Source organism: Ictalurus furcatus, chromosome 7 (assembly GCF_023375685.1).
Source record: "Ictalurus furcatus strain D&B chromosome 7, Billie_1.0, whole genome shotgun sequence".
In the NCBI taxonomy this organism is placed as follows: domain Eukaryota; kingdom Metazoa; phylum Chordata; class Actinopteri; order Siluriformes; family Ictaluridae; genus Ictalurus; species Ictalurus furcatus.
This window is the reverse complement of record NC_071261.1, coordinates 30,373,832-30,399,539: the sequence shown is the minus strand read 5'-3', so window position 1 is coordinate 30,399,539 and position 25,708 is coordinate 30,373,832. Positions and strand designations below refer to the sequence as shown.

The window sequence follows — 25,708 nt, the reverse complement described above, 5'->3', positions numbered from 1 at the left end:
AGACATGGTGTGTTAAGGTTGGAGTAGAAGAACTCGACTGTCCTGCATAGAGCCCTGATCTCAACCCCGCTGAACACCTCTGGGATGAACTGGAAAGCCGACGGCAGTCTGACATCATTGCCTGACCTCACTAATGCTCTCGTAGCTGAACGAGCACAAATCCCCACTCCAAAATCTAGTGGAAAGTCAGAGTCTTCCCAGAAGAGTGGAGGTTTTTACCCATCTCTATATTAACGCCCTTGGTTTTGGAATGGGATGTCCAACAAGCTCGTATAATTGTGTTGCTCAGGTGTCCACATACGTTTTCCTGAACATTATTTAAATGTCTACGATAATATTTGGGTGATTTATTAGAATGATTAGAATTACAGCTCTTTATTTCTGAACTCTCTGCTTCACGGAGCCTTGGGAGTCCCACTTTGAGAACCGGTGATATACGATAACGCTCATTAACTCATAAAGAGCACACAAAGTGGTTGCACTAAGTTGTTAATATAACAGTGATCACCTGTAAAGAATTTCCTGAGGATTTTTTGCTTTGAATGTCCAAAGAAAAACCAAAATAACGTTTTTGGCTACCACAACGGCCACATCCTAAACCCTTCATGTAAATATGACCCGAGAGACAACGAGACGGGAACGGAAATGAAGTGTGCAATTGCTGCTGTCATTTATTCTCAGTTGCGCTTTTAGAAACACTATAAACAGCTGTGGAAAAATTGCAGTCTTTTGCTGTAAATTTGCCAATTTTTTTTTTTTTTTTTTTTTTTTTTTGTAAAACGATTATCAAAAAGTCTTACACGCTTGAAAAAAAAAAACTAGGGTTCTTTGGTCGTCCCTCTGAGGAGACCCTTACAGGTTTAGTGTAGAACCCTACAACAAAACTGAAGGTAGAACTCATTAATATTACTATTTTGGAAGCTAGGAGCCCTTTATTATCTAACAAACCCTTAAAGAACCTTCGAAGAACCCTTCTTTTTTTTTTTTTTTTTTTTTGTAAAAAAAATTAAATGTGTAAAAAATAAATTGTAAAAAAGTGTATTAAATGGGGAGGCTTATCATACAAACTCCATTTCACTGGAAATTATTTGTATTCTTACTACGTAGAACCTGTCAGGCACATCAAATTGAGCTATCCTGGTTTCTGAAGGGTTCTTTAAGGCTTCGTTGGATAACTGTGGGATCTATAGCTCTTCAAAAGGTTCTAGTTGGATCCCTTTTTGAGGAACGACCCTTAAGGGTTTCTCCGGAGGGACAAATAAAGAACTCTTAAAAGTAAATTAAAAGTATTTGAATTATTTACAATAACGTTCGCAATTTGTAAAGTGGTCATTTTGAGAACGAGAGAGAGAGAGAGAGAGAGAGAGAGAGAGAGAGAGAGAGAGAGAGAAAAAAGGAAAACAATTTTATTTGACTCGATGGTCACGAGAGTTTATATTGTAAACATACACTAGACTGATGGTGAATCTTCTGCCGATATATTCCGTCATTTTAAACCCTTACGTTGGTGTTCAAAATACATGCATGCAGGCTCATTTTAAAATAATCAAATCGATCATTTCTTTTTCACTTCTTTTGATTTGAAAACGATAAAACGATTAAACGACTTCTGATGCAGTGGCACGCTGTGCTTTCTTCCCTCCCTCCTCTTCTTTGTATAACTCTGAAAACCAAAGTCTGTTTTTCAGAAATCACGAAAAGAAAAGTTTAAAAACTACCCAAACTAATGAATTATATTAAAATGTAGAAACCCCCACCCTAGAAATAACATGTATTCAAGAGTACGAAAATGAAAACAGAACTAAAATGACGATGTATCAAAAAGAAGAATAATAATAATAACAACATCCACTGCTATTATTACTATATAAAAGTTTCCCCTGGACTAGAACTTTAACTTAAATCAGGCTCTGAGTGCTGGCATTCGAAAAAACGGTGTAGTCTTGAGACTTATGCAGTAGTTCGATGAGCACATCTGCTTTAATGGACCCCTCCAGGGCACTACAGAGTTTTCCCACCGTACACCCTTGAAGACCTTCCTTCATCTTCCAGCGCTCCAGCATCTGGTGGACCTTCTCGGCGAGGCCGTCACGCATGTAGTCGTGTTCGATGTGGTCAATCTCCACGTCGCTGAGGCCCAGCTTCCTGGCACAGGTTTTCCACGTCCCGCCTACGTTCTTTTGCACCAGCTCCAGATGTTCATCAGTTACACTGTGGTCCACTGCATGAGAACAACACACACTCAATCCATGTGGCGTCATCACTGCCGAATGTGCGGCGTGTAGAACAGGAACATTAGTATATTTGTTTCTAATCAATCTGTATTCGAAACCGTGAGTGTGAGACTATATATATATATAAAAAACCCCATGAAGAATACGTGTGAAAGAGGCTCACCATACTGCAACAGTAGCTCTTTATACTTTGTGTTGGATAACGCCGTGCTGGACTGAGAGCCGAGAGAACAGCTGTCGACACTGCGGTAATGCATGGTGTTGTTGTTCCCGATCTGAATCCCACTGGCTTGACTGATGTACAGAGATCCACCTAAAACACGACGTCAAGAAGAAACGTGATGTTAACGCTTTTCATGGGCGGTTGGACGGTAAAGTCCTAAAATAACTAGTGCGCTGAAATCATAAAAGAATACACACTCACTGTCCACTTTAACAGGAACACCTGTACACCTGAAATCATCCAACTTGCAGCAGCACAATGCAGAAAATCATACAGGTCATGAGCTTCAGTTAACATTCACGTAGAAAATTAATGAATAAAAGTCATCTGCGTGATGCTGTTCCGCTCAACACGAGTGTAAAGAGTGATTATGTGCGTTACTATAGACTTCCTGTCAGCTCAGACCAGTCTGGTCGTTCTCCTCTGATCGCTCTCATCTACAAGATGTTTCAGCCTTTTAAGTTATGTGTGTAAATCCCAGGAGATCGTCAGGTTCTGAAAGGGTTAAAGTCACGGAGATACTGTGCACGTTAACTGAAGCTCTTGACCTGTATCCGCATGATTTTATGCATTGCGCTGCTGCCACACGATCGGCTGATTAGACGACTGCGCGAACGTGCGGGTGTTCCTAATAAAGTGGACAACGAGTGTATAGATAATATACCGGCATAGTAAATTTTTTTTAAATCTCACTATCACAACATCTGCAAAAATTAGGGTGTGTTTCATGTAAATTAGATATTTATACAAGGGCGTGTCATATGCATATTAAGAAGGGATTAGTGGGTGGAGCTTGTTTCCATGCAGTTGTTTATGGAAGAATTGTGACATTTTTGTAGAAGTATGAAGGTTAGTTATCCAAACGTTCTATAAGTCTGCAAATATCCTGCAATATTGGTCCATATCTGTTTTGCAGCTCATTGTGTAGTTAATTCTTTATGCGTTACTGTCTGATTTCAGTCAGTTTTAACCTTATTTGACAGAATATTTGTCCCAAGTGTTATTAATTATGATGATTCTTTTGAATTATTTGTATTCTTTTATACACAGTTACACACCCTGTACGACAACACTGTGTATGTGTACCTGTTTCAGTCTGCGGGGCGATCCCCACTGCAGAGAGGTCAGAAGGCCATGACTGCATGCGCTCGAAAGGTTTGGACGGCTGGTGCGGTCCACACTGCGAATACGGAGCCGAGATCTCCCTGTCGTAATCCGGCCGGACCGGAATATCCTGAGGACTCAGATAAGGGTTAGGTTTGGACCAAGACTGCACTGAGGACACCTGCTGAGGAAGATCTCCAGCCCAGTTGGAACTAGACGTAGTCTGCACGACCGGAACAGGGAAAAGGTACGAAGAGAGGTTGGGCTGTTGCCCGCTGGTGTAGCTACCGTGTTTGTGGTAGTCTAACTCTTGGTTCAGTTTCTGCTCCAGGTTAAGAGGGGTGGGAGTAGGATCAGGGATGGCGTCCACTTGAAAGGCACCTGAGGTCATTAAACTGAGGTCCTCCAAGCTGGCTTCCACCGGGCCCAGGTCTGAACTCCTCAGAGGGGTGGGCGAGTCACCGGAGCGCTGCAGAAAGGACGGAGCCGCCAGGCCTGACATGAGGAAAGTGAACATTAATATTACATAAGCTTAGTAAATATGCCACTACGATGTATTGACTTAACGATCAAGTATCTATTTGGCATCTATTTATTTATTTATTTTGCTGAGTTGGAGAACATTCAGGGACTAAGATGGATGTTCTACTAAAATAAATAAATAAATAAATAAATAAATAAATAAATAAAAATGAATGAATCTCTCCCCCTTTCACCAATTTGACCAATTCCTCAAATAATTTTGTCTGGTTAGCCTGAGCTCCCGACAATAACAAAACTCAAAGCTAACATGTTTGTTATCATCATAATATTGTATTCGTTTACTTGTCCTCACTTTTTGTGTTCTTGACTAACCTTAATGCTACAATCCACCTATTATCCTACCTAGAATGATCAGAAAGGAGCAGTTCATACTGAGAAACCTCTTCATTATTAGTATTTATACCACAGCACTGTTGAATTCTCAATTCTGATTGGTCAGAAGGTGGGAATTATTATTATTATTATTATTATTATTATTATTATTATTTAATAACAGCATCTGCAAATCACAAATCATGCTTTCTGTTTTTTTTTTTTGTAACATGACAAGCTGAGTTTTTTTTTTTTTTAATTATATCTTATTGATTTGAAGTGAGAGGGAAAAAGAGAGGCTGGTGAGGGAAGGACTGTTTATAGCTGCTTATAATGTAAGTCAGAAAACGACGTTAATGGACATTAAATGTAATTCTAAATGGATAAAAAGTCTTTAATGAATAAAGAAAAGCAACTCCATATCATCACACCACCGTGTCGTTGATTATTTCTCTGTAACAGCACGCTGGCAAGTGTTTTATTCCTTACATAAAGAATTTAGCTGAGAAAATTTTTTCACTTATTACAAAACCAATGGGCGCCTTATACCATCCAGATAAATAGTAAGATCATTCATATTGTTGTCCATTTGGAGGTCAGAGTACCTGCAGCAGTAGACTCTGTTGTGAGTGTTTTTAACTTCTCCAGCAGCTCCGATGGACCTTCATACACATCCTGCATGAAAGAGAGATATAATGAAATAATATTCATTTCAAGCACAATGAAATTAATAACATCTATCGGGGTTTTAAACCATCTTCTCAATTACACACACACACACACACACACACACACACACACAAATAAACGAACACCATCCCTTTATCACAACGTTCATCTGTTCATAACGGTTTCATTCTAATAGATTACTGGACGTGGAACGTGGGTCTAGTATTGGACACAGAGATACTGAAGATACTAAACTCCAAGTAAAACTAGCCTTGACCAAAAAAAAAAAAAAGAAGTGCATTAAATTTCTGAACGTGAATAAATAGAAATGTTCTCTAATAATGTGTAGGCCCACCCTTTGCCTCTATAACTGCCTCTAATCTTTTATTGTCTTCCTGAGTTTCATATTGCATCCCATGCTGTAACTCTACTGTATTTTTTTAATTTATTTATTTATTTTATTATTTAAGTATTGTTCATTTTTATTAGCCTGCATCAAATTCTTATTTTCACCCCGGAAATAAAGGGCGTGCAAACTTTTGCACTCAGCAACACTTACCTTAAGGTCACGTAGATCCTGCTCAACGTCTCGTTCCAGGTTGTTCTTATAGAAAGCCGAAAATGAGTCATAGCTCTCTGTGATAAGAAAGAAAGAAAGAAAGAAATTGAAATAAAGTGGAAAGCATGATTCAAAGAATTACAACTTAACAGTTTGGCATTTTTAACATCTGATCCCGATATTTCATCAAAAAATTCAAAAAGGTTGTTTTTTTTTTTGTTTTTCTTTTTTAAAAAAAAGAAAAAGACGTCGTTTACATGATTTATACAATGGCATGATGATGCAGCTTCACCACTTGGTCCATACAAGGCATTTTACAGACTCTCTAATCTCTAATGGTCTTATATGGATTACTTCCACTACATTAACAGTGTGACCTACTATAATAATTCATATTATCCAAACCTTAAAAAATTCAGGAAATATAATTACTTTTCTTTTTTTTTTTTTTCTATTATATTACATACAAATAAATACCCGAAGCCCAGACCTTTAAACCGGGGTCGTTTCTGAGGGTCATGCTCCCAGCATTTTTTCATAAGTGTGATAATCTCTTTTGGTGAATCGCCTGGAATAAGGGTCTCATCTGGACGGTCTCCCTTTCGCACACACTGGCAGATCTGGTCTTGACTAATAGCATCTGGAAAATGAAGAACAGGACGATGCAGGCTCAGTCCAAAGGCGGTGGGTGTATAGCACCCAAAACACAAAGCTGAACCCATCACACAGTCATTTCCACTAATAAATATACTGGATAAAAAGTAACCCTACTGGGGGGAAAAAAAACAAAAGATTAGACTGGGAAAAAAAAAGATTAGACAGATTAGACTGTCCAAATATTAGTCTTGTTAGTCAATATTTCACTCATCTAGTAACAATTACAGGGCCTTTCTACAGCTTCCGTAATGGCTCTGACGGCTTGTTTCAATGACTCATTTTTTACATTTCTAAATCGTAAACAATGCAAAACTACTGTGCGTCGTTTTGTCCGTATACAACTGCGAATGAATTAAAAGAAGTGCTACGAACAGAAGTTTGATATCGAAAGGCAGTGCCATTGCATTAGATGCACGATGGACAGAATGATAATACGATCAGTTCGCGCCTTTCCAAAGATGCGACATCGTGTCTCCGTGTATTGTTATATACGTAGTGCACGCACACAAAGTGCACATATCCAATAAAGCTCGTGGCCAGATAAGGCCAGATAAAGATATTAAATGCTAGTCTTACAGCACCAGATTGAGATATAGAGGCATTATACAGTTGCAATCAAAATTCTACTAAGTACTAAAGATGCTTGCCATGAAGGGGGTGAATACTTTTGAAACTGGAGAAGTCATTATAAGTTGCGTTTTCAGTTGAATTTGGGGGAAACCACTTGAAGCATTCGTTGTGTTGAACTATTTCAATGGCTTTTGTTTGAGTTGTTCATCGCAAACAGCTGAAGGTCTGTACATTTTGACAGTAAGCCTCAATCGCAGTGGGGGTCGAATCATTTAACTCCCAAGTCAGTTAAATAGTTTTAAATCTATTGGGTGGGTGATATGGGAGAAGTATCCGATTATACAGTGAGGGAAATAAGTATTGAACGCGTCAACATTTTTTTTTTCAGTAAATATATTTCCAATGAGTCTATTCACATGAAATTTTCACCAGACTTTGGTGTTACCTCAAGAAATCTGGAAATATAAAGAATTCACAACATTAAAGATCATAAATGAAGTCATGTGTAATAAAGTGGAATGACACGGGGAAAAAAGTATCGAACACGCTAACTGAAATGTATTTAATACTTAGTGGAGAAGATTTTGTTTGTAATGACGGCTTCAAGACACTTCCTGTATGAAGAAATTAATGTTCCGCAGTATTCAGGTGTGATTTTGGCTCGTTCTTCTAAACATATCGTGTTTAAATCTTGTTCAACTGGATTCGAGTCAGGTGACTGACTGGGCCGTTCTAACACCTTGATTTATTTTCTCTCTGAAACCAATTGAGAGTTTCCTTACATATATTGAGAGAAACTGGCAGCAAGATAGTACAGTAGTGCCATGTAAAGAAAAAACAACAGCAACACTGATTTCGATGATATCTTAATTTAAAAGTAGATATTAACGTTTATTCAATGACTTGCTGAAATGCTAAAAAAATGCTAATGATGTCGATGCTATTCCCAGGATGAAATTTAACACAATGTCCTGTGATCATATTGCAGTCCATAATCTACCACTTTTGTTGCATTTTTGCACCAAGATACCGAGCTAAAGGGACAGAAGTCATGTCTATGGACTGGGTTACAAACATAACCGTGTATTCACAGTGTCTCATGTTCTATGTCACTCACTCTCATAAGGCTCCTGGTTGGTCAGAATGACCCACACTACAATGGCGAAGCTGTAAACGTCCGATTTTTCAGTGGAGCGAGTGTTGATGCTTTCCAGGTGCTCAGGAGCCATGTAGCACAGTGTCCCGGCCGCCGCCACGCTCGACTTCTTGCCTGCACGACTCTGTCTGCGCGACTCCTCCCTCGTCAGCCGACTCCACGTCTGACACGTGGCCAGTCCGAGGTCTGCGATCTGACACGAAACGCACAACGCTTCAGTCCAACACCTCGATGTAAACCCTCAGGAAATTTACAGTACATGGTAAACATAAACATATAGCATTCGCAGAAGTATAGAAACGAATGTGCAATACGATTTTAAAGGTAGATTTGTTATCGGTTGGTCTCCGCAACAATTTTTTACAATGGTTTTACTCCGTAAAGTTTACGTCCAAGTTTTACCATAATACCACTCATACTATAACTTTACTTTAAAATGCTGTTCTTTTTAATGCTCACTGTGAATTAACTAACTAGTTCGTTTTATCCTTAGCATGGTTAGTTAGGTCATTTTATCGTTTAGCTGCGTCCACCTGCGTCAGAATTCTTACCGTGTAAAAGTTTATATCATAAATGTCTCAATATTTCAGGACGTACAGCATCAGAGGCAACAATCCCAAACGTTACTGTACCTTTATATGGAAATGTTCATCGACCAGGATGTTTTCCGGTTTCAGGTCCTTGTGAATGACGTGGTTGTCTGTTAGATAAACCATTCCTTCCAGGATCTCCAGAACTATCCTTCCTTTAATGGATACTGGAACTTTCACCTGGATTCATCAAAGAGAGCAGCAGTGAAATATTAACGTAGAAGAAACGTTGGGATTCATTTCAATGATTCGATGCTTGACGCTGAAAATATGTTTCCAAAGAGTAGCATGTTCCTCTTTGTACTTTATTACAATACTTAAATAATGCTTTGCCGCACTTCCATTATATGCACATTATATATCCGGTCATTGATATATACATCAATCAAATTGGCTCAGTTTAGCATACAATCAATTCATCAGTGTGCAAAAAACAACAACAACAACAAAAAAAAACTGTGACAATTCATCATCTCATTCTACACAGTGCAGTTAGCGCTATAGCTATCTCTGTGACCGTCTAAATATGGATAATCCGTCAGACTGCAGTCTTGCACTCTGTACAACGTTCAGTAATCCGGAGAACGCAAAGACTTGTACAGAATGAGGCTCATCCTTTACCTCCCTAATATCTCATTCCAAAAAGCATGCTGTTTTGCTAATTTGCTAACTAAATTAGCCTGTTTTCTTTGCTAATGCTGGGTCAGACTAGCATCGATTCCAGTTGCTACTATATTAGGCTAGTCAGGGAGTCTAAAGGTAAATATTGCGCACAGATTGAATGATGGTTTCAATGCAGTTGCTTTACAACAAAAATCATCTTCGGGTGAAAGTACGACTAAAAGAATTTCTTTTTTTTTTTTACAGTTAGAACGCTTTACTGAGTGAGAATTTGAGACATTATCTATACTTTCATTTCTCAGTCCATCTCTGGTTATTACTACTACTGTATGATACTACTACTATTATTGTTCCTAGTTACTGTGTGTAAAGCAAAGTGGAAACTCCAGCACTGGAAACATCAGGTGGTTAGATATTGATGAGTTTGGCATTCTCACTTTCTGCAGCATGGACAGCAGGTTGCCATTAGGAATGAGCTCCATGACCAGCGAGTAGTCTCTGTCCTCCAGTATAACCCCCAGCAACTTAACCACGCGCTCGTGTTTCAACCTGTTCATCAGACTGCCTTCCTCCAGCAGAGACGACGTCTGCCTGCATGCACAACAACACGCCACTTACATAAAGCCTACAGCATTATTATTATTATTATTTTACACTGTGTGCATTGACCTGTGTGAAGTCAGCATTCAGTATAAAATTTAAATAAAACCATTCATACATATTTGCGCCATAAAATTGTTCAATTATGTTATATTTTAACATTATACATTATTTGATAATGTGAGTCAATGGCTGAGGGTGACAGCACAATGAATTGAATATATAGAGGAATGGAACTTTAATAAAAAAAGGAATTCATTAATTAACACACAAAAATGTGCATACACACAAACTTTGGTTCCTCAAATCACATTTTCATTTCCACACACAATGTATCCTAGTTGTTGTTTGAGGAACAGGGAGACAAAACCACAGGAGTGGTTTTGTCAAAACTGCCCCAGAGAATGAAAAAGGGAAGCAAAACACTTTAAAAGGTTACTGACTGAAAGACTGAAAAGTCTCATGGTCTGTAACCTCCATAAATACGGTGCCTTTTATACTGTAAATGTTCACTTTGCAGCAGTATTTGGTTGGTCGTGAGTTCAAATCCCAGCACCACCACGCTGCCACCACACCACTGGGCCCCTGAGCAAGGCCCTTAACCCTCAACTGCTCAGTTGCATAAATGAGATAAATGTAAACATCACATCTGTCGATCTGAGACGATCGTTTTTAACTCATGACCAAAGAATTCTTTCATGATTTGTGTCTATGAGAGCAATATCGTGACAGAAAGCATAAACGGTAAAGAAGAAATCCACATGAGACACGAGGAAGAAATTTTAAACCTCAATTTAAAAGCTATGTCTTGTCATGTATTGTTTTGACTGGTCTCGTCTGGTCTTGGCTGGTCTGGTCTTGGCTGGTCTGGTCTTCGCTGGTCTGGTCTTGTCTTGTCTTGGCTGGTCTGGTCTTGTCTTGACTTGTCTTGGCTGGTCTGGTCTTGACTTGGCTGGTCTGGTCTGGACTGGTCTTATCTTGGCTGGTCTGGTCATGACTTGTCTTAGCCGGTCTTGTCTGGTGTTGTCTTGGCTGGTCTGGTCTTGCCTTTGCTGGTCGTGTGTTGTCTTGTCAGGTCTGGTCATGTCTTATTGCAGTTTGTCGTGCCTTGTCTGGTCTTTTCTGACCTTGTCCAATCTAGTCTGGCCTTGTCTTGCCTTATGTGGTCTTATCTTGTCTTATGTGATCTTGTGTAATGCAGAACCCAAAATACTCACTCATGACAAGGTGGTTCCTTTTTTTTGTCTGTGTGTCTAATCTGATATTTATTGTTTTGTTATTTCTGCTCTAGTCTTGTCTTGTGTGGTCTTGTCTGATTTTATCTTGTTTGGTCTTGTGTAATGCAAACCCCAAATACTCACTCATGAGAAAAGTGGTCTTGTGTCTTCTCTGGCTTTATCATTTATGGTCAGTTTTTTTTTTTTTGTCTGGTCCTGTCTAGTCTTGTCTAATCTTTTCTGATCTAGGTTAGTCTTGTCTGGTCTCACCTGATTTGGTCATTTCTTGTATTTTTTTTCCTTCTTGTTTCATCAATTTTAAGTCGGTCTTGTGTGGTCTGGTGTTGATTGATTTGGCCTTGTCTCGTCCGGTCTCATTTGGTCTTGTCTTTTCTTTTCTTATTGGTCTGTCATGGTCTTGTATTTTCTGGTTTGGTCATTTCTGATCCAGTGTTGTCTTCTGTGGTCGAATCTCGTCTTGTGTAATGCAGGCACACAAATACTCACTCGTTACGAGGTGGTCCTGTGTAGACCGTCTTCTGCACCACATGTCCCAGCGTTTTGTGGTAGCACAGAAACACCTCCCCGAACCCGCCGTAATCCAGACGCTCCTTCTTGATGAGGTCTGAGGACTTCATGATGTCCAAGCTCGTTTCCATGGTTTCACTGCTTAATGGGACATGGGTCTAGTCCCAAATGGTGCCCTGCTTTCTGTGGTCTATAAGTGCACTACATAGGAGATAAAATAAGATCTACATGTTATAACCAATGATCAGTGAATTCAAGTAAAAGTCGTATGAATAATATGTCAGAAATGACAAATGGAAAAATAAAACTACACGCCCTACACGTGAAATATTAACGTGAAAACAAATGAATCGTTTGGAAAATAATCACATGTTCAAACGAATGAATCACGTAAAAAAAAAGAATCACATGCGAAAAGAGTCACGTGAAAATAAACAAATCACATGAAAAGAATCACGTGAAAAATGAATCGTGTGGAAAGAATTACATGCGAAAATATATGAATCACGTAAAAAGTATCGCATGCGAAAAGAGTCACGTGAAAAGCAAATCACGTGAAAAGAATCACAGGTGAAAAAAATGAATCGTGTGAAAAGAATTACATGTGAAAATAAATGAATCACGTAAAAAAGAATGACGTGAAAAGTCACATGTACAAATAAACAAATCACGTGAAAATAAATCATGTGAAAAGGATCACGTGAGAAAAACCACACGTGAATATAAATTAAATGTGAAAAATCACATGAAAATAAACTAAATGTATAAAAGAATCACATGAAAATAAACTAAATGTCTAAAAGAATCACATGAAAATGAACTAAATGTCTAAAAGAATCACATGAAAATGAACTAAATGTCTAAAAGAATCACATGAAAATAAATGAATCGTGTGAAAAGAATCACATGAAAATAAACTAAATGTCCAAAAGAATCACATGAAAATAGATTAATCGTGTGAAAAGAATCACATAAAAATAAACTAAATGTCTAAAAGAATCACATGAATATAGATGAATCGTGTGAAAAGAATCACATGAATATAAACTACATGTCTAAAAGAATCGCATGAATATAAACTAAATGTATAAACGAATCGCATGAAAATGAACTAAATGTCTAAAAGAATCGCATGAAAATAGATGAATCGTGCGAAAAGAATCACATGAAAATAAACTAAACGTCTAAAAGAATCGCATGAAAATAAACTAAATGTCTAAAAGAATCGCATGAATATAAGCTAAATGTATAAACGAATCGCATGAAAATGAACTAAATGTCTAAAAGGATCGCATGAAAATAGATGAATCGTGTGAAAAGAATCACATGAAAATAAACTAAACGTCTAAAAGAATCGCATGAATATAAACTAAATGTATAAACGAATCGCATGAAAATGAACTAAATGTCTAAAAGAATCGCATGAAATAGATGAATCGTGCGAAAAGAATCACATGAAAATAAATTAAACGTCTAAAAGAATCGCATGAAAATAAACTAAATGTCTAAAAGAATCGCATGAATATAAGCTAAATGTATAAACGAATCGCATGAAAATGAACTAAATGTCTAAAAGGATCGCATGAAAATAGATGAATCGTGTGAAAAGAATCACATGAAAATAAACTAAACGTCTAAAAGAATCACATGAAAATAAACTAAATGTCTAAAAGAATCGCATGAAAATAGATGAATCATGTGAAAGAATTATGTGGAAAATGAATCATGTGAAAAAAGATGGGGGTAGCTAGCTGGATGCTGTCACTGATCACAGTAGGGATGAGTGATGCTAACGTAAACACTCACCTGAGATGATAACATTACTTTAACATACAGCTCACGGTAATGTTAGATATTCCCATTTTTTTTTTGAGCGTTCCCATTTTTGAACGTTTTGAGAGTTAACATTAACATAGCATTACAGCTATTCACCATGATGTGATACAGAGAGTGGGTTAATATTAACTACATTTAGCAAGTGTTTTGGACAAGGCAAGCTGTAGTAATTAGCATCAGGAGGATGGGTTAGGGCCGTGTATCTTCATGTAAACTGTGCATGTTAATGCCGGGTAACAGGTGCAGACAGTCAGTGGCTAACGGAACTTAGCTAGCTCAGTAATGTCACGGTCAAAAGTTCTTCACAAGGTTAACGTGACAAAAAGCGAGGATGGGGTTACAGTAGGTTGTAATGCTTCCCACTATCTCTGTAATGTTGGTTAAATTAATCAGGTTGTGCAAAAGGACTGGCGGTGACATGCTAAAGGCTGGAAAAGAAATACTCTCAAGCTAGATTTTCCCAGTGAGGCCACAGCGCCATTCTGTTCATTAGGAGAGTGGAGGTCACTTTTCCAAAATCACACAATTTGGGATTCTGTAACGCAATTTCTCAGTTAAAGGCCAAAGGCAGTTCTCAATATTTTGTAGCTAACAGCTAACCAACACTCTTTCCTCTTTTACAGCTTTTCAGATGGAAGGGAGCGGGACTCCTGTCTTCCCAGATGTCAGGGAGATTTGTCAGAAGATGCATCAACTCCAGGTCTTACATCTGACTAATGTTTAACTGATTTTAATAAACGTCACCTGGATGACATTAAATGCTTTGTTTATTTCGTGAGCGTTTTAGTAGAATTTTAGCACACAAACAAATTGCATTTTTGGATAACTTTAGGGAAAAAAGTATCAAACAGGAGTGCCCAGTCTTATCTGGAAAGGGCCGGTGTGGGTGCAGGTTTTTATTCCAACCGGGCAGGAGTCACACCGGATTCCACCTGTTTAATCAGTTGACAGCTTTCAGTAGACTCAGGTGTGGCTTCTGCTTGGTTGGAATGAACCTGCACCCACACCGGCCCTCCAACAACCCAACTTTATGGGTTAATTTAACCCCAAATGTGTTCTGTCCCAAATTTACCCAGCCATTGGGTTAAAAATAACCCAGTTTTAACCCGGTGTTTTTAGAGTGCAAGAACAATCTACAGGAATGATTGTGACTCACCAAAGGTGTGTGTTTGTTTGTACATGTGTATATATGTGTGTGTGTGTGTGTGTGTGTGTGTGTGTTATTTTTGTTGCTGTTGTTGACTTACTCATATTTTGGTGGATTAATACAGACATATTTAGCTTTAATACATTAGTGTGTGTGTGTGTGTGTGTGTGTGTGTGTGTGTGTGTTCTGGAAAACCACGTCCTGGAGAGTCCAGAACGGAAGTGGTAAGCAATGTTCACAGTGTAAGAGGGATAAAAGCGGACATGCGCCATATGTGAAAGGTTAACGCTTTAAATCTTAATGTTTATAATCCCACTGAAAAGAAAAACAAACAAACAAACAAAAAAACACGGACGTGTATAAAACCATAACAAGATATTTTTAATGAAACAATCTAAACCTTGAGGGGTTTATATTTATTTATTTATTTATTTATTTTGAGCGCACAGACGCACCAAGGAGTTTACTAGATCACCGAGTCATGAATGAATAAATAAATAAATAAATAAATAAATAAATCCTGTAAACATCAATCCAGCTGTCTCTTACTTTTATAGACTCTTATAGACACCTATTTACCCGACAAAAACACTTCCCAGATCTAAGTGAATAGCTTTCTACTTTTACACACACACACACACACACACACACACACACACACCATCCTGAACCAAAGCAGCTATTAAAAAATAAAATAAAATCAAACAGTGTAGAACTGTTCCGGTATTCAGTATTCAGTAGATCTACTCACCGACTCTCATCGCTTCCTACTTTTAGTTCCTGTAGACTTTATTTCCGGACTGTAGAAATGTTCAGACATCACAAGTGAAACAAGTGTAGAAAAAAAGAAAAGAAAAGAAAAGAAAAGAAAGCACTCCTCCATCCAGACTGAAATAATCCACTCCAGAGCACAGGATTGTATCATTCACACTTCACTTCTTCATCTTCTTCAGATTTGGAAATGTTTTCAGACAAAGGATTAATGAGTGAAATGTGAATATTCAGAAGGGTAAGGGGGAACGGGAGAAGTGAAGGGCTGCTGTGAGTCCAGAGAGAATTTTTGTAATAGATACGTTTTCGTTTTCATTTTCATGCCTGAAAAAGAAAGAAAGAAAGAAAGAAAGAAAGAAAAGGAAGATGTATTTATATCCTGGTGAGTTTTCCAGCTCCAGGTGCCATAAAGGTCACTAAAGCGTGATTTTATATGGAGACTAAATGTCCTCAAGGGACAGAAAGTTCTGACAAAGAAAACACTTTTCTTTCTTTGTACTTCCTTTAAAAAAATTACAAAAACTGATTTTAAAACTAATATTACTGATATTACTACTACTACCACTATTACAACAACAACAACAACTACTACTACTATTACTATTACTATTACAACAACAACAACAACAACTACTACTACTACTACCACTATTACAACAACAACAACAACAACAACTACTACTACTACCACTATTACTATTACTACAACAACAACAACAACTACTACTACTACTACCACTATTACAACAACAACAACAACAACAACTACTACTACTACTATTACTACAACAACAACAACAACTACTACTACTACTACTATTACTATTACTACAACAACAACAACTACTACTACTACTACTACCACTATTACAACAACAACAACAACAACTACTACTACTACTATTACTATTACTACAACAACAACAACTACTACTACTACTACTACCACTATTACAACAACAACTACTACTACTACTATTACTATTACTACAACAACAACAACAACAACTACTACTACTACTACCACTATTACAACAACAACAACAACAACAACTACTACTACTACCACTATTACAACAACAACAACAACTACTACTACTACTACTACCACTATTACAACAACAACTACTACTGCTACTACTACTATTACAACAACAACAACTACTACTACTAGTACTACCACTATTACTACAACAACAATAACAACAACAACTAATACCACCACTATTACTACAACAACAACTACTACTACTACTACTATTACTACAACTACTACTACTACTACTACTACTACCACTAAAACTACTACTACTACTACTACCACCACTTCTACTACTACTACTATTACTACAACAACTACTACTACTACAAATAATAATAATAATAATAATAATAATAATAAACAAAAGGTCCAAAAAGTTCTCCCTGTGGTTACTGGGTTTAAGGTTACAGGTAGGTTTAGGTGTAGACATAGCATTCAGCTGCATTAATAAACATGTCAAGGAAAAGTCCTCACTAGGATAGTAAGAGAAACTTGTGTGTGTAGGTGTGTGATGCCTGTACAAGTGTATAAGATGGAGCAGTGATACTAGGGTCAGTCATTGTGCTGTGTCAGAAAAGTAAAAAAATAAAATAAACACCGGACAAATTGGCTAGAGTCTGAATAGAAAGCAGCTGTTTCTAATAAACTGGACACTTCAATACACTATGGGTCCGTCTTTGTTATTATCTATTTCTTCCATTAACCCTGGACCCGTTATACTGGCCTTGCGCCCTCTCACACACTCCCTTACTCCACCGTAATCTGTGTACTGTCCCTTTAAGAGAAACAGTAACAGTTTTACTCTGATCCGGAATCAGTTTTCTAGTTACACTCCAGCTCTGACTCCTCATTCAGCGGAGTCTGAAATCTGACCTCAGATCAGTGGCTTTACAGGCCTACTGGGCGGAGTTTCCTCGTCATGGGTGCGTCTCAAACCGACCTCCAACACTTTCCTACAACACTAATGCCTTTGTCCCCTAACGCAGAGCTCTTCAACTTTTACAAATCAAATTAAATAAGTAAGTTCATATAAATAAACACACAAACAAGTAACATATTACCCGTATCTTTCCTAAAATTTGCATACAAATTTATTTGAAACTAATTCTATTTAAATGGTCCGTTAAGTCAATGTATAATTCAACATAAACAAATCTAAATCAATGTGTAAAATATGTTAAAAATATATAAATAAATAATCCCCCCCCCCAAAATTAATCGCGTTGAATATACTGAGTTGAGTTGCTCTAGATGAGTTCAACGAAATAAATAAATACAATTTTTAGGCTTTTAATTGCACATATAACCAGCACGGTTGCGGAAAACTAGGCTACTTGACTTGGCGGGATTGTCAGTCGCACGAAATCGCTCTTTCACAGCTAGGTCCGTTCTAAAACGTGACCGTTTAGCTGTACACGTGTTCGACGCACGTGAATCGAAGACGGCTTTGTCTGAACGCGTGCCGCGATGACGTCACGTGACGCCCAAATCCGCGGAAAATCTTTCGAAAAAATTGTAAGCTCCTCCGAATATTGCGGAGTTCGCTTGAACTTCTGCGACCGCACGATCGCGAGATCCCGGAGGAACGGGTTATAGGCTTTTAGGATTTATAAGATTATATGATTATATTACCATTAGGAATATAATTCATTAACGATATAATGAACCGATCAAGCGATCAACCGGTATTATTATTATTAGGCTACTGTTGTATGTTTTTTTTTTATTATTGTTGTTTGTACAACAACAACAACAACAACAATAAACATACATTGTCATTATTTAAAAATAAATAATTATAAACATCTATAAAGCCATGTCTTGTTTGTTTATTGTTGGTTTTTATGTGTACATCTCTTGCTGAGTTGAGACGTGAACTCTCTCCTTCGCACCCTGAGCCAATAAGACAGACAATGCGCCGTGCTGTTCTCAGGTCAGTGTGTGTACAGGCTCTAGGGCGCCCCACAGCGTGTTAAAGGGGAACTGCACTTCCCAGCAGTCTGTGCGCTCCTCAGCATTTCCGACACTCTTCAGCAGCAGCGCAGTTTAACTCAAATCAAATGTAGTTTAATCCGGAGTCGGATTATTCGTTTGCGTGCGTGTGTGCGTGTGCGCGCGTGCGTGCGTGTGTGTGCGTGTGCGTGTGCTCGCGCGCGTTGTTAAAGCCGGAGTCTGAGAGTCGCATGATACTGTCAAGATAGTGACATGGGGAACGGAATTAGTAAGGTAAGCAGCACCATGTAGTTATTTCACCAGTGTAAAGTCAAGGAAACTCTCTCTCTCTCTCTCTCTCTCTCTCTCTCTCTCATTTCTATATAAAAAAAAAAAATCAAGAATGTTCCTCTTTTTAAAAATTTCTAACCAAATGGCAGAAATGTCTCATTTTATGAACATGACATTTAATTTACAGTAAAGTATTAGTCATGCAAATGTTTTGTGTGTGTGTGTGTGTGTGTGAGGGAGAGAGAGTGTGTGAGAGTGATGTGTAGGAGGATGCACGCCTACATGTAACCAGATACGTTGATACAATCATATAAACATCTTATGCGCATTTTCTTCTTCTTCTTTTTTTTTTTTTTTTTTTTTTTGACTGACTTTTACAGAAATGATTCAAAATCAGATAAAAATAATGCCGTATCGGTTACAGACTCTTGAACCTCAAATAATCTCGTCCAATAAAATACAGTTTAACACAACTTTCCTCTTTTTTTTTTTTTGGAGTGGTGGAGAGAAGGAGAAGGAGAAACACGCATCATTTCACCGTCACCTGATATTCGGTCACTGTCAATAGTGAACAAATCACTGGGCACTAGTGTCCTCTCCGATAAATTACACCGGAACAGAGTGACCTTCGGGACGTTTGAAGCGGTTTTCTGCAGCTGTGTGTGAAATATGTAAAAAATAAAAACACAACCCGCTGGCATGGATATGTTGAGGGTTAAGGTTTTCGACCACAAATGTCCATGGACAGTCATTACCAGACCTGATGTTGTCGGTCTGTTTGACCTCTACGCTCTCAGAAATAAAGGTATCAAACTGTGCTTGTCACCGGACACTGTTTCTATCTTTAGTATATGTTTACTTTACCTGGAACCCTTTTAAAAAGAATTTAAAGTAGGCCTACATGACTGGATCTTAAAGCTGTAAAAGCTAACTATCCAGTCGCTCCAGGATTTCGCCATCGCAGGAGGAGGAGTTCGCTGGGATTTTTTTTCTTTTTCTTAATGACCAGCGGATTTCCCGCAGATTTGGGTCAAGACGTCACGTGACGTCATCACGACGCGCGTTCAGAAACTCTCTTCGAACAAAGGTCTCGTTTACCAACAGACGTCACGGCGAAAGACAATTTCCTGCGATTGCGGTTTCACGTCTTCGAGTAGAGTCGTGAAACATCTCGAAAATCGCCAAATCCTATATGGACTAATACAGAAGCATGTCACGTTGACGGTACCGCTCCAACAACAAGGAACGGTACGGTTGGTACCTTTTAGTTCCGATACGTCTTGTTCGGGACGACGACGGTCATCTTTTCGCCGTTTTCGAAACGACATATTGAAAGCTCACACCGGAAATCTCCATCTCGTCCCACACTCGAAGTTCTCCTGGGAAGTTCCTGCTTTGCGGATTCAAAGTCGAAACGTCATTTATTTATTTATTTATTTATTTATTTATTATTGAAACAGTCACGTTTGTTAAAGTGTGTATGTTCTCTACAGGTGAGTGCATCGCTGATTAATTAATTAATTCATTCATTTATTAATTTATTTTTTTAGGTGCTGCCTGATCTGTATTTGGGCAACTTTAAAGGTAAGCAAATCAAATCAAGTCGAATCAAATGAGCGACGAGTTACTGGAGGTGTCATCTTTATTTGATTCTATTTTATTCAGATGCCAGAGACAGAGAGCAGCTGGCGAGAAACAACATCACGCATATCCTGTCCATTCATGACACGGCGGCGCCCATCTTACAAGTAACACACACACACACACACACACGGTTCTCCCTGTCTCCCAGTCCAGGCATATGACCCTTCTCATACCTTCATAATAACATTAAAACACACTAAGTACATTTTTCCCTCATAATCTCATAAAGATGCTGGCCTTCCTCAGAAGCTGTTTAAAGTGAAATGAACGGCTCGAAAACTCCTATGCGTGCTGGGGATAAAACGACCGAACACTACACCTTCACTTTATTTGTTATGCCACAGTACATTTCCATGAATAACTTCCCGATCATATGACCAGTGTGCAGAGAGAGAAGCTTCTAGGACCTCGCTCGACCCGTGTTAATGTATGGAGATTTATCACAGAGGAGACAAATATTTAATTAGAGGCATCACCCTGAGAAACTGATACTAAACAGCTACAAGAAGGATTTCTTTTTCCAGTACAGCTACTTGCCTGACTGGTTCTCCTGCTCTGTGTGTAGTGCGTGTGTGTGTGTGTGTGTGGGGTGTGTGTGTGGCGTGTATCTCAGCTTGACAGGTATCTCGCGTGACACGATGGAGTTTTGTCCTGGGTGAACATGCCACTGTAGTTTCTGACACAGAAGTCTAGCTTAGCCTTATCTTTACAGATAATGGCCTGACTCGAGAACCCTGATTTATTGATTAAAAACACATGCTTGAGAACCTGCAAAAGAGGTGAACATAACTGACTAATTTACTAGGGACTGTGGAGGATTGGAGCGTTCACATGAAAAATAGCGTGCACTGGACAGCGTTTTCGCCTTAATGAATATGCACGTTGGGGCGTTTCTACCTAAAACCCCCCCCCCCCCCCCCCCCAAATAAACACACATTTAGGCAGTATTAGGCAAGAAGATTAATTCAGTGTTTAAAATACTGCAGCCGTAAAGTGGGGTTTGTGAGCGGCGGTTGCACAAAATGTGTTTCCAAAATGTGTTTCCACCAGTTCTAACATCTCTGGGTTTTAATAATGACCAATAAAAAGAGGTTTTTGCTCAGCATTTTAGGGAGCCTAGATTAGAACAGAATAGAGAATAATAGATTATCATCTTTGGTCATGGGAACACAAACAAACTATTTATACAGTATTTACAAAGTTCTGTCAGTTGTATCAGAGAAAATGAAGAACTGGTAGTGAGAAGTCGGGAAATGGACACAGTTATGGACAGAATGGCTCACTTTTATTACTGTAAATATCACCAAGAAGAGACTTTAAAATGAAGAACAGTTAAGTGAGTGGGTGGAACAAATTGTGGTGATCAGTGATTGGCCAGTTAGAACAATGGACGATTAGTGATTGGTCATTGAGAACAATGGTGGTCAGTGATTGGTCGATCAGACCAGTGGACGATAGTGGTCAGTGATTGGTCGTTGTGAACAATAGTGATCAGTGATTGGTCGATCGGGACAGTGGTAATCGGTGATTGGTCATTGGGAACAATGGTGGTCAGTGATTGGTCAGTCTGAACAGTGGACAATGGTGATCGGTGATTGGTCATGGGGACAGTAGAGATCATTGATTGGTTGTTGGGAAGAGTAGAGATCATTGATTGGTTGTTGGGAACAGTAGAGATCATTAATTGATTGTTGGGAACAGTAGAGATCATTGATTGGTCGTTGGGGACAGTAGTGATCGTTGATTGGTTGTTGGGAAGAGTAGAGATCATTGATTGGTCATTGGGGACAGTAGTGATTATTGATTGGTTGTTGGGAACAGTATAGATCATCGATTGGTCATTGGGAACAATAGTGAGCAGAGATTGGTCGTCGTGGACAGTAGTGAGCAGAGATTGGTTGATGAGAACAGTGATGATCAGTGATAGCTCGTTCAGAACAGTGGTGATCAGTCAGGCTTTAGACACTGGGGATGAGTCACGTGAACCTGCTCTCTCAACTCCTATAACTAACATTTGTGATGTGAGCTGGAGAGCAGCATGGAGTACAGGACAGTCGCAAACTTCTGTTCAAAGCCTCACTACGGCGTGAAAATTCAATGGGGGTATATTGAGCAAAATACGTAGAATCCACAAAAACATGATACAGCAGCTGAGAAAGTACACTTTATTCTCCCCAGCAGGGAAATTTGGTGTGGACTCAGTATTCAACATTTCTACATCACCTCTTACTCCTAAAATAATCTAATATACAATACAACACAATGCAAACCAAAGATACACAAACAAACAAATAAATAAAAATGACTTATCCTTATTGAGCAGTTTAATTGATACAGGTACAAACGAGTATGCGCTGTGAGATTTAAAAATAAATCAAATAAAAATACAGTTCAGATTATGAAAGTATCCCCTGAACTGTAACTTAACATTACATTTTAAAATAATTGTCCGGGGGATGTTCGTTATACCTGCCAAATGATAGTCTTAACTCATCTTATCTTATCTTACACAGATATTACATTCACCTCTGTGTAGAAGTTAGACGTAGTTAGAAGATTGACTCCACGTGGCTGACACCTGTGTGTATTTCCAGCAGATTACTCTACTCTAATCCGTCTGTAACAGTGCGACACCTCCAGTACTTATTACTAAAGAAATATCAATCTACGTTTTTACCTCATATAAAAAGAAACCAGAAGAACTTTAAACTACGGTCCTGGAGAAATGCGCCTTTAAGCTTTAGCTGAAAAAACAAAACAACACTCTTCGCTTTTTTTTTTTTTTTTTTTTTTTCCCTTTCTGCACCAGTAAGGGGCGCTACACTTCTTAGACTCCACTCAGGACTTTCTTTTTGTTGTGTACTTGTGCTAGTTACACGTTCATGACTCATTTCTTTAGTGGTCTCAGGACAAACTGTAGCGGCAGCAGAGCTTCCTGGTGAACTGGAATTACAGCCGCAGTAGCATGTGTGCTGATACTGAACCAAGCAGCAGTGTTTATAGTGAACGTGTACACGAATAGACTCCTGTGCCAGAGATTACTGCACCTGGACAGCACGAGCGTACATTTCACTATGTCATATTGAATGTTTAAGTATATATATATATATATATATACGACATAGATTTGAAACCCCGCCCCCCTGATTTAAATATTTAAAACCAACCACGAACGATTTGCATATCAATGTTTAGAATTTAGCACGTGATCTTCGACGGCATCCGAAATAGATAATCAGTTAGAAGGTCATTTTTATTTCACAGGCATTCCACGACATTACACGTAACTATAAATGGATAAAATAAATAAATAAATAAATAAACATGATGTGTCATTCTTTAAAAAAAAAACAACAACAACGTAATAGTTATAAGAGGAGTAAAAAAAACTTTATTTAGATGTGATGTTGGGATGTGAAGCACGCACACACACACACACACACACACACACACACACACTCACACTCACACGTGCTACACTAAGCCTTAGGGCTGCGCTGTTATATAATCGAGCGCAAGTGTTGCTTCCCGACACGTATGACCGTCTCTCTCCGAAACGAACATCTTTCCGCGCATAAATCAAACACGGAAAAACTCCGCTCCGCAGTGTTTTTTTTTTTTTTTAATTATTAATCACTAAACAAAACAGATCTTTCATTGGCGGCGTAGAGGAGCAGAATGTGTGTGATGGCGGTGTGACGAGTGGGCGGACGAGTGGAAGCTCATTAGCATGTGGCTTTCTGTTAACTGCAAAAACTAAAATTGTACAGCATTCTCATGAGGTGTTAATGATCGTGTGTGTGTGTGTGTGTGTGTGGTTCTCGCTGTCTTTAGGAGATGACCTATCTCTGCATCCCGGCTGCTGATCTTCCCACGCAGGACCTGTGAGTACCGAACGCACCACGACCCACTGTGATGTTGGTCCAAAAAAGAAAAAAAAAGAAAAAGAAAAACGCAACCCCAAAATAATAAAAAAAAAAAAAAAACACCGTTTCCTACCATCCATCCATCCGCTCTTCTGCCAGCTCTGGTTACTCTGGCAACCATGAAGGAGGGAAAGAAAAAACCTACACGCATACGAATGTAGTAAAATTCTAAGAAATCCATAAAATTACCTAACAGATGGCGAGAGGAGTAAACATGCTAGGAGGACATAATATAAAGCCAACCAGGTACATAGAAAACAAACACACACACACACACACACACACACACACACACACCACTTCCTCTTGTGGCCTTCAGTGTTCAGGAAGGAAGTGTGTGTGTGTGTGTGTGTGTGTGTGTATGTGTGTGTGCTGCTGTGCTGCCTGGTCCCCGCTGTGCCTATATTTATAAGCGTGAACCCTGCGGAACCTGCGGAGCCCTCAACACACCCCAGTATGAAACCCACTCCATCTTCAATAACAGTACACACACTGCACTTTCTCATCCTGAGCCTGTCACAAGGACGCACACACACACACACACACACACACACACACACCACCCAGGGGTGTATGTATATATATATATATATGGTCTGATGTGGAACGGCGACTCTAAAGCCTGGGTTATACCATAACTATAATACTGAGTTAAAATAAATAAAAAATAAAAAAGTTTCTCCCCAGTTTTCATCTTCCAGTTCCCGCGTTCTTCCTTTATCATACGACAGCTGTGAGGTCGATTCCTCCGAGACACATCAAGCCAGCCGACTGCATCGTTCTGGACCACTTGTCACGCCTCGTCACCGCCGTCGTGCGCATACGTGAGCTCGCAGACACCCGTGATGTTCCTGCTGTCGCTCTGATTGACAGGAGAGGCAGGCGGACTATGCCCCGCCCACCCAGAGAGCACGGATAAACTCGGCTCACGGTCTTGCACTATATATTTGAAACCTTTAGGGACAGGGATGTTTCAGTTCTGACCTCCGTCTAGCGCAGAGGTATTACGAAGAGGAAGGCAACGCCTTCGTTTGTCACATATACGTTATGTGAACTTTCGCATATCCCAGCTGGAGTCAGAGCTCAGGGTCAGCCATGATACAGCGCCCCCTGGAGTAGAGAGGGTTAAGGGTATTGCTCACGTGGCAGCTTGGCAGTGCGGGAGCATGAATCCCCAACCTCCTGATCTTACGAGTAACCCAGAGCCTTTAAAAGGGTCTTTTAAATATGTAAAACATTCGACCTGAGGGCGTAACTTGGGCTTTCCGACCGCTAACTAGGAAGAATGAGAGATGACGGAGGTCAGGAATGTAATTCCGAGCGCCGACGTCCCTCCGAGTTAAGTCAAGTGGAATGGATAATATCCCACAAGCCCCGAGCCCCGTTCTCCGTTCTCACCCGACAGGGCTTAAACCATGTTCTCCAGAAGCTAGCCACGTGTCCGTGCTAACCCACACGATTTCCCCAGGATTCCCGAGATCCGGATCCAGCTCCACATCCTGCCCTGTGAGCTGTGCCTTTTCATTAATGTCTCGT

At 39.2% G+C, this 25,708-nt stretch overlaps 2 protein-coding genes across 4 annotated transcripts in view; one reads left to right on the top strand and one right to left on the bottom strand.

Annotated features, from left to right (window-relative positions):
- Window positions 1–1,800: 1,800 nt before the first annotated feature.
- ripk1l (receptor (TNFRSF)-interacting serine-threonine kinase 1, like) lies at window positions 1,801–15,999 on the bottom strand. 3 transcript variants are annotated; one of them, XM_053629738.1, is made up of 11 exons: window positions 15,318–15,999; window positions 11,563–11,784; window positions 9,676–9,829; window positions 8,660–8,797; window positions 7,989–8,220; window positions 6,135–6,284; window positions 5,645–5,721; window positions 5,022–5,091; window positions 3,544–4,056; window positions 2,398–2,547; window positions 1,801–2,221 (listed from the first exon to the last, which is right to left on the bottom strand). In XM_053629738.1, exons 2-11 carry the CDS (start codon window positions 11,712–11,714, stop codon window positions 1,899–1,901), a joined length of 1,959 nt encoding a protein of 652 aa, XP_053485713.1. In that variant the 5' UTR covers window positions 11,715–11,784; window positions 15,318–15,999; the 3' UTR covers window positions 1,801–1,898. The 3 variants fall into 3 exon arrangements, with proteins under 3 accessions (XP_053485713.1, XP_053485714.1, XP_053485715.1); XM_053629739.1 differs by lacking the exon at window positions 15,318–15,999 and having other exon boundaries at window positions 11,563–12,281; XM_053629740.1 differs by lacking the exon at window positions 15,318–15,999 and having other exon boundaries at window positions 11,326–11,705.
- A 2,388-nt stretch (window positions 16,000–18,387) lies between these two features.
- dusp22b (dual specificity phosphatase 22b) overlaps window positions 18,388–25,708 on the top strand; it is a 15,499-nt gene continuing 8,178 nt past the window's right edge. The window contains exons 1-4 of the mRNA XM_053629759.1: window positions 18,388–18,605; window positions 20,153–20,186; window positions 20,268–20,350; window positions 24,081–24,130. Of these exons, the coding sequence (XP_053485734.1) occupies window positions 18,585–18,605; window positions 20,153–20,186; window positions 20,268–20,350; window positions 24,081–24,130 (188 nt within the window). The 5' untranslated portion in view covers window positions 18,388–18,584. The remainder of the gene's footprint in view (window positions 18,606–20,152; window positions 20,187–20,267; window positions 20,351–24,080; window positions 24,131–25,708) is intronic.

Coding starts and splice junctions, on each gene's coding strand:
- ripk1l (XM_053629738.1), bottom strand. CDS start 11,714: ATGGAAACGAGCTTGGACATCATGAAGTCCTCAGACCTCATCAAGAAG. Junction 8,798..9,675: donor TGCTGTCCATGCTGCAGAAA/GTGAGAATGCCA, acceptor TGATGAATCCAG/GTGAAAGTTCCAGTATCCAT. Junction 2,222..2,397: donor AGAGCTACTGTTGCAGTATG/GTGAGCCTCTTT, acceptor GTTCTCATGCAG/TGGACCACAGTGTAACTGAT.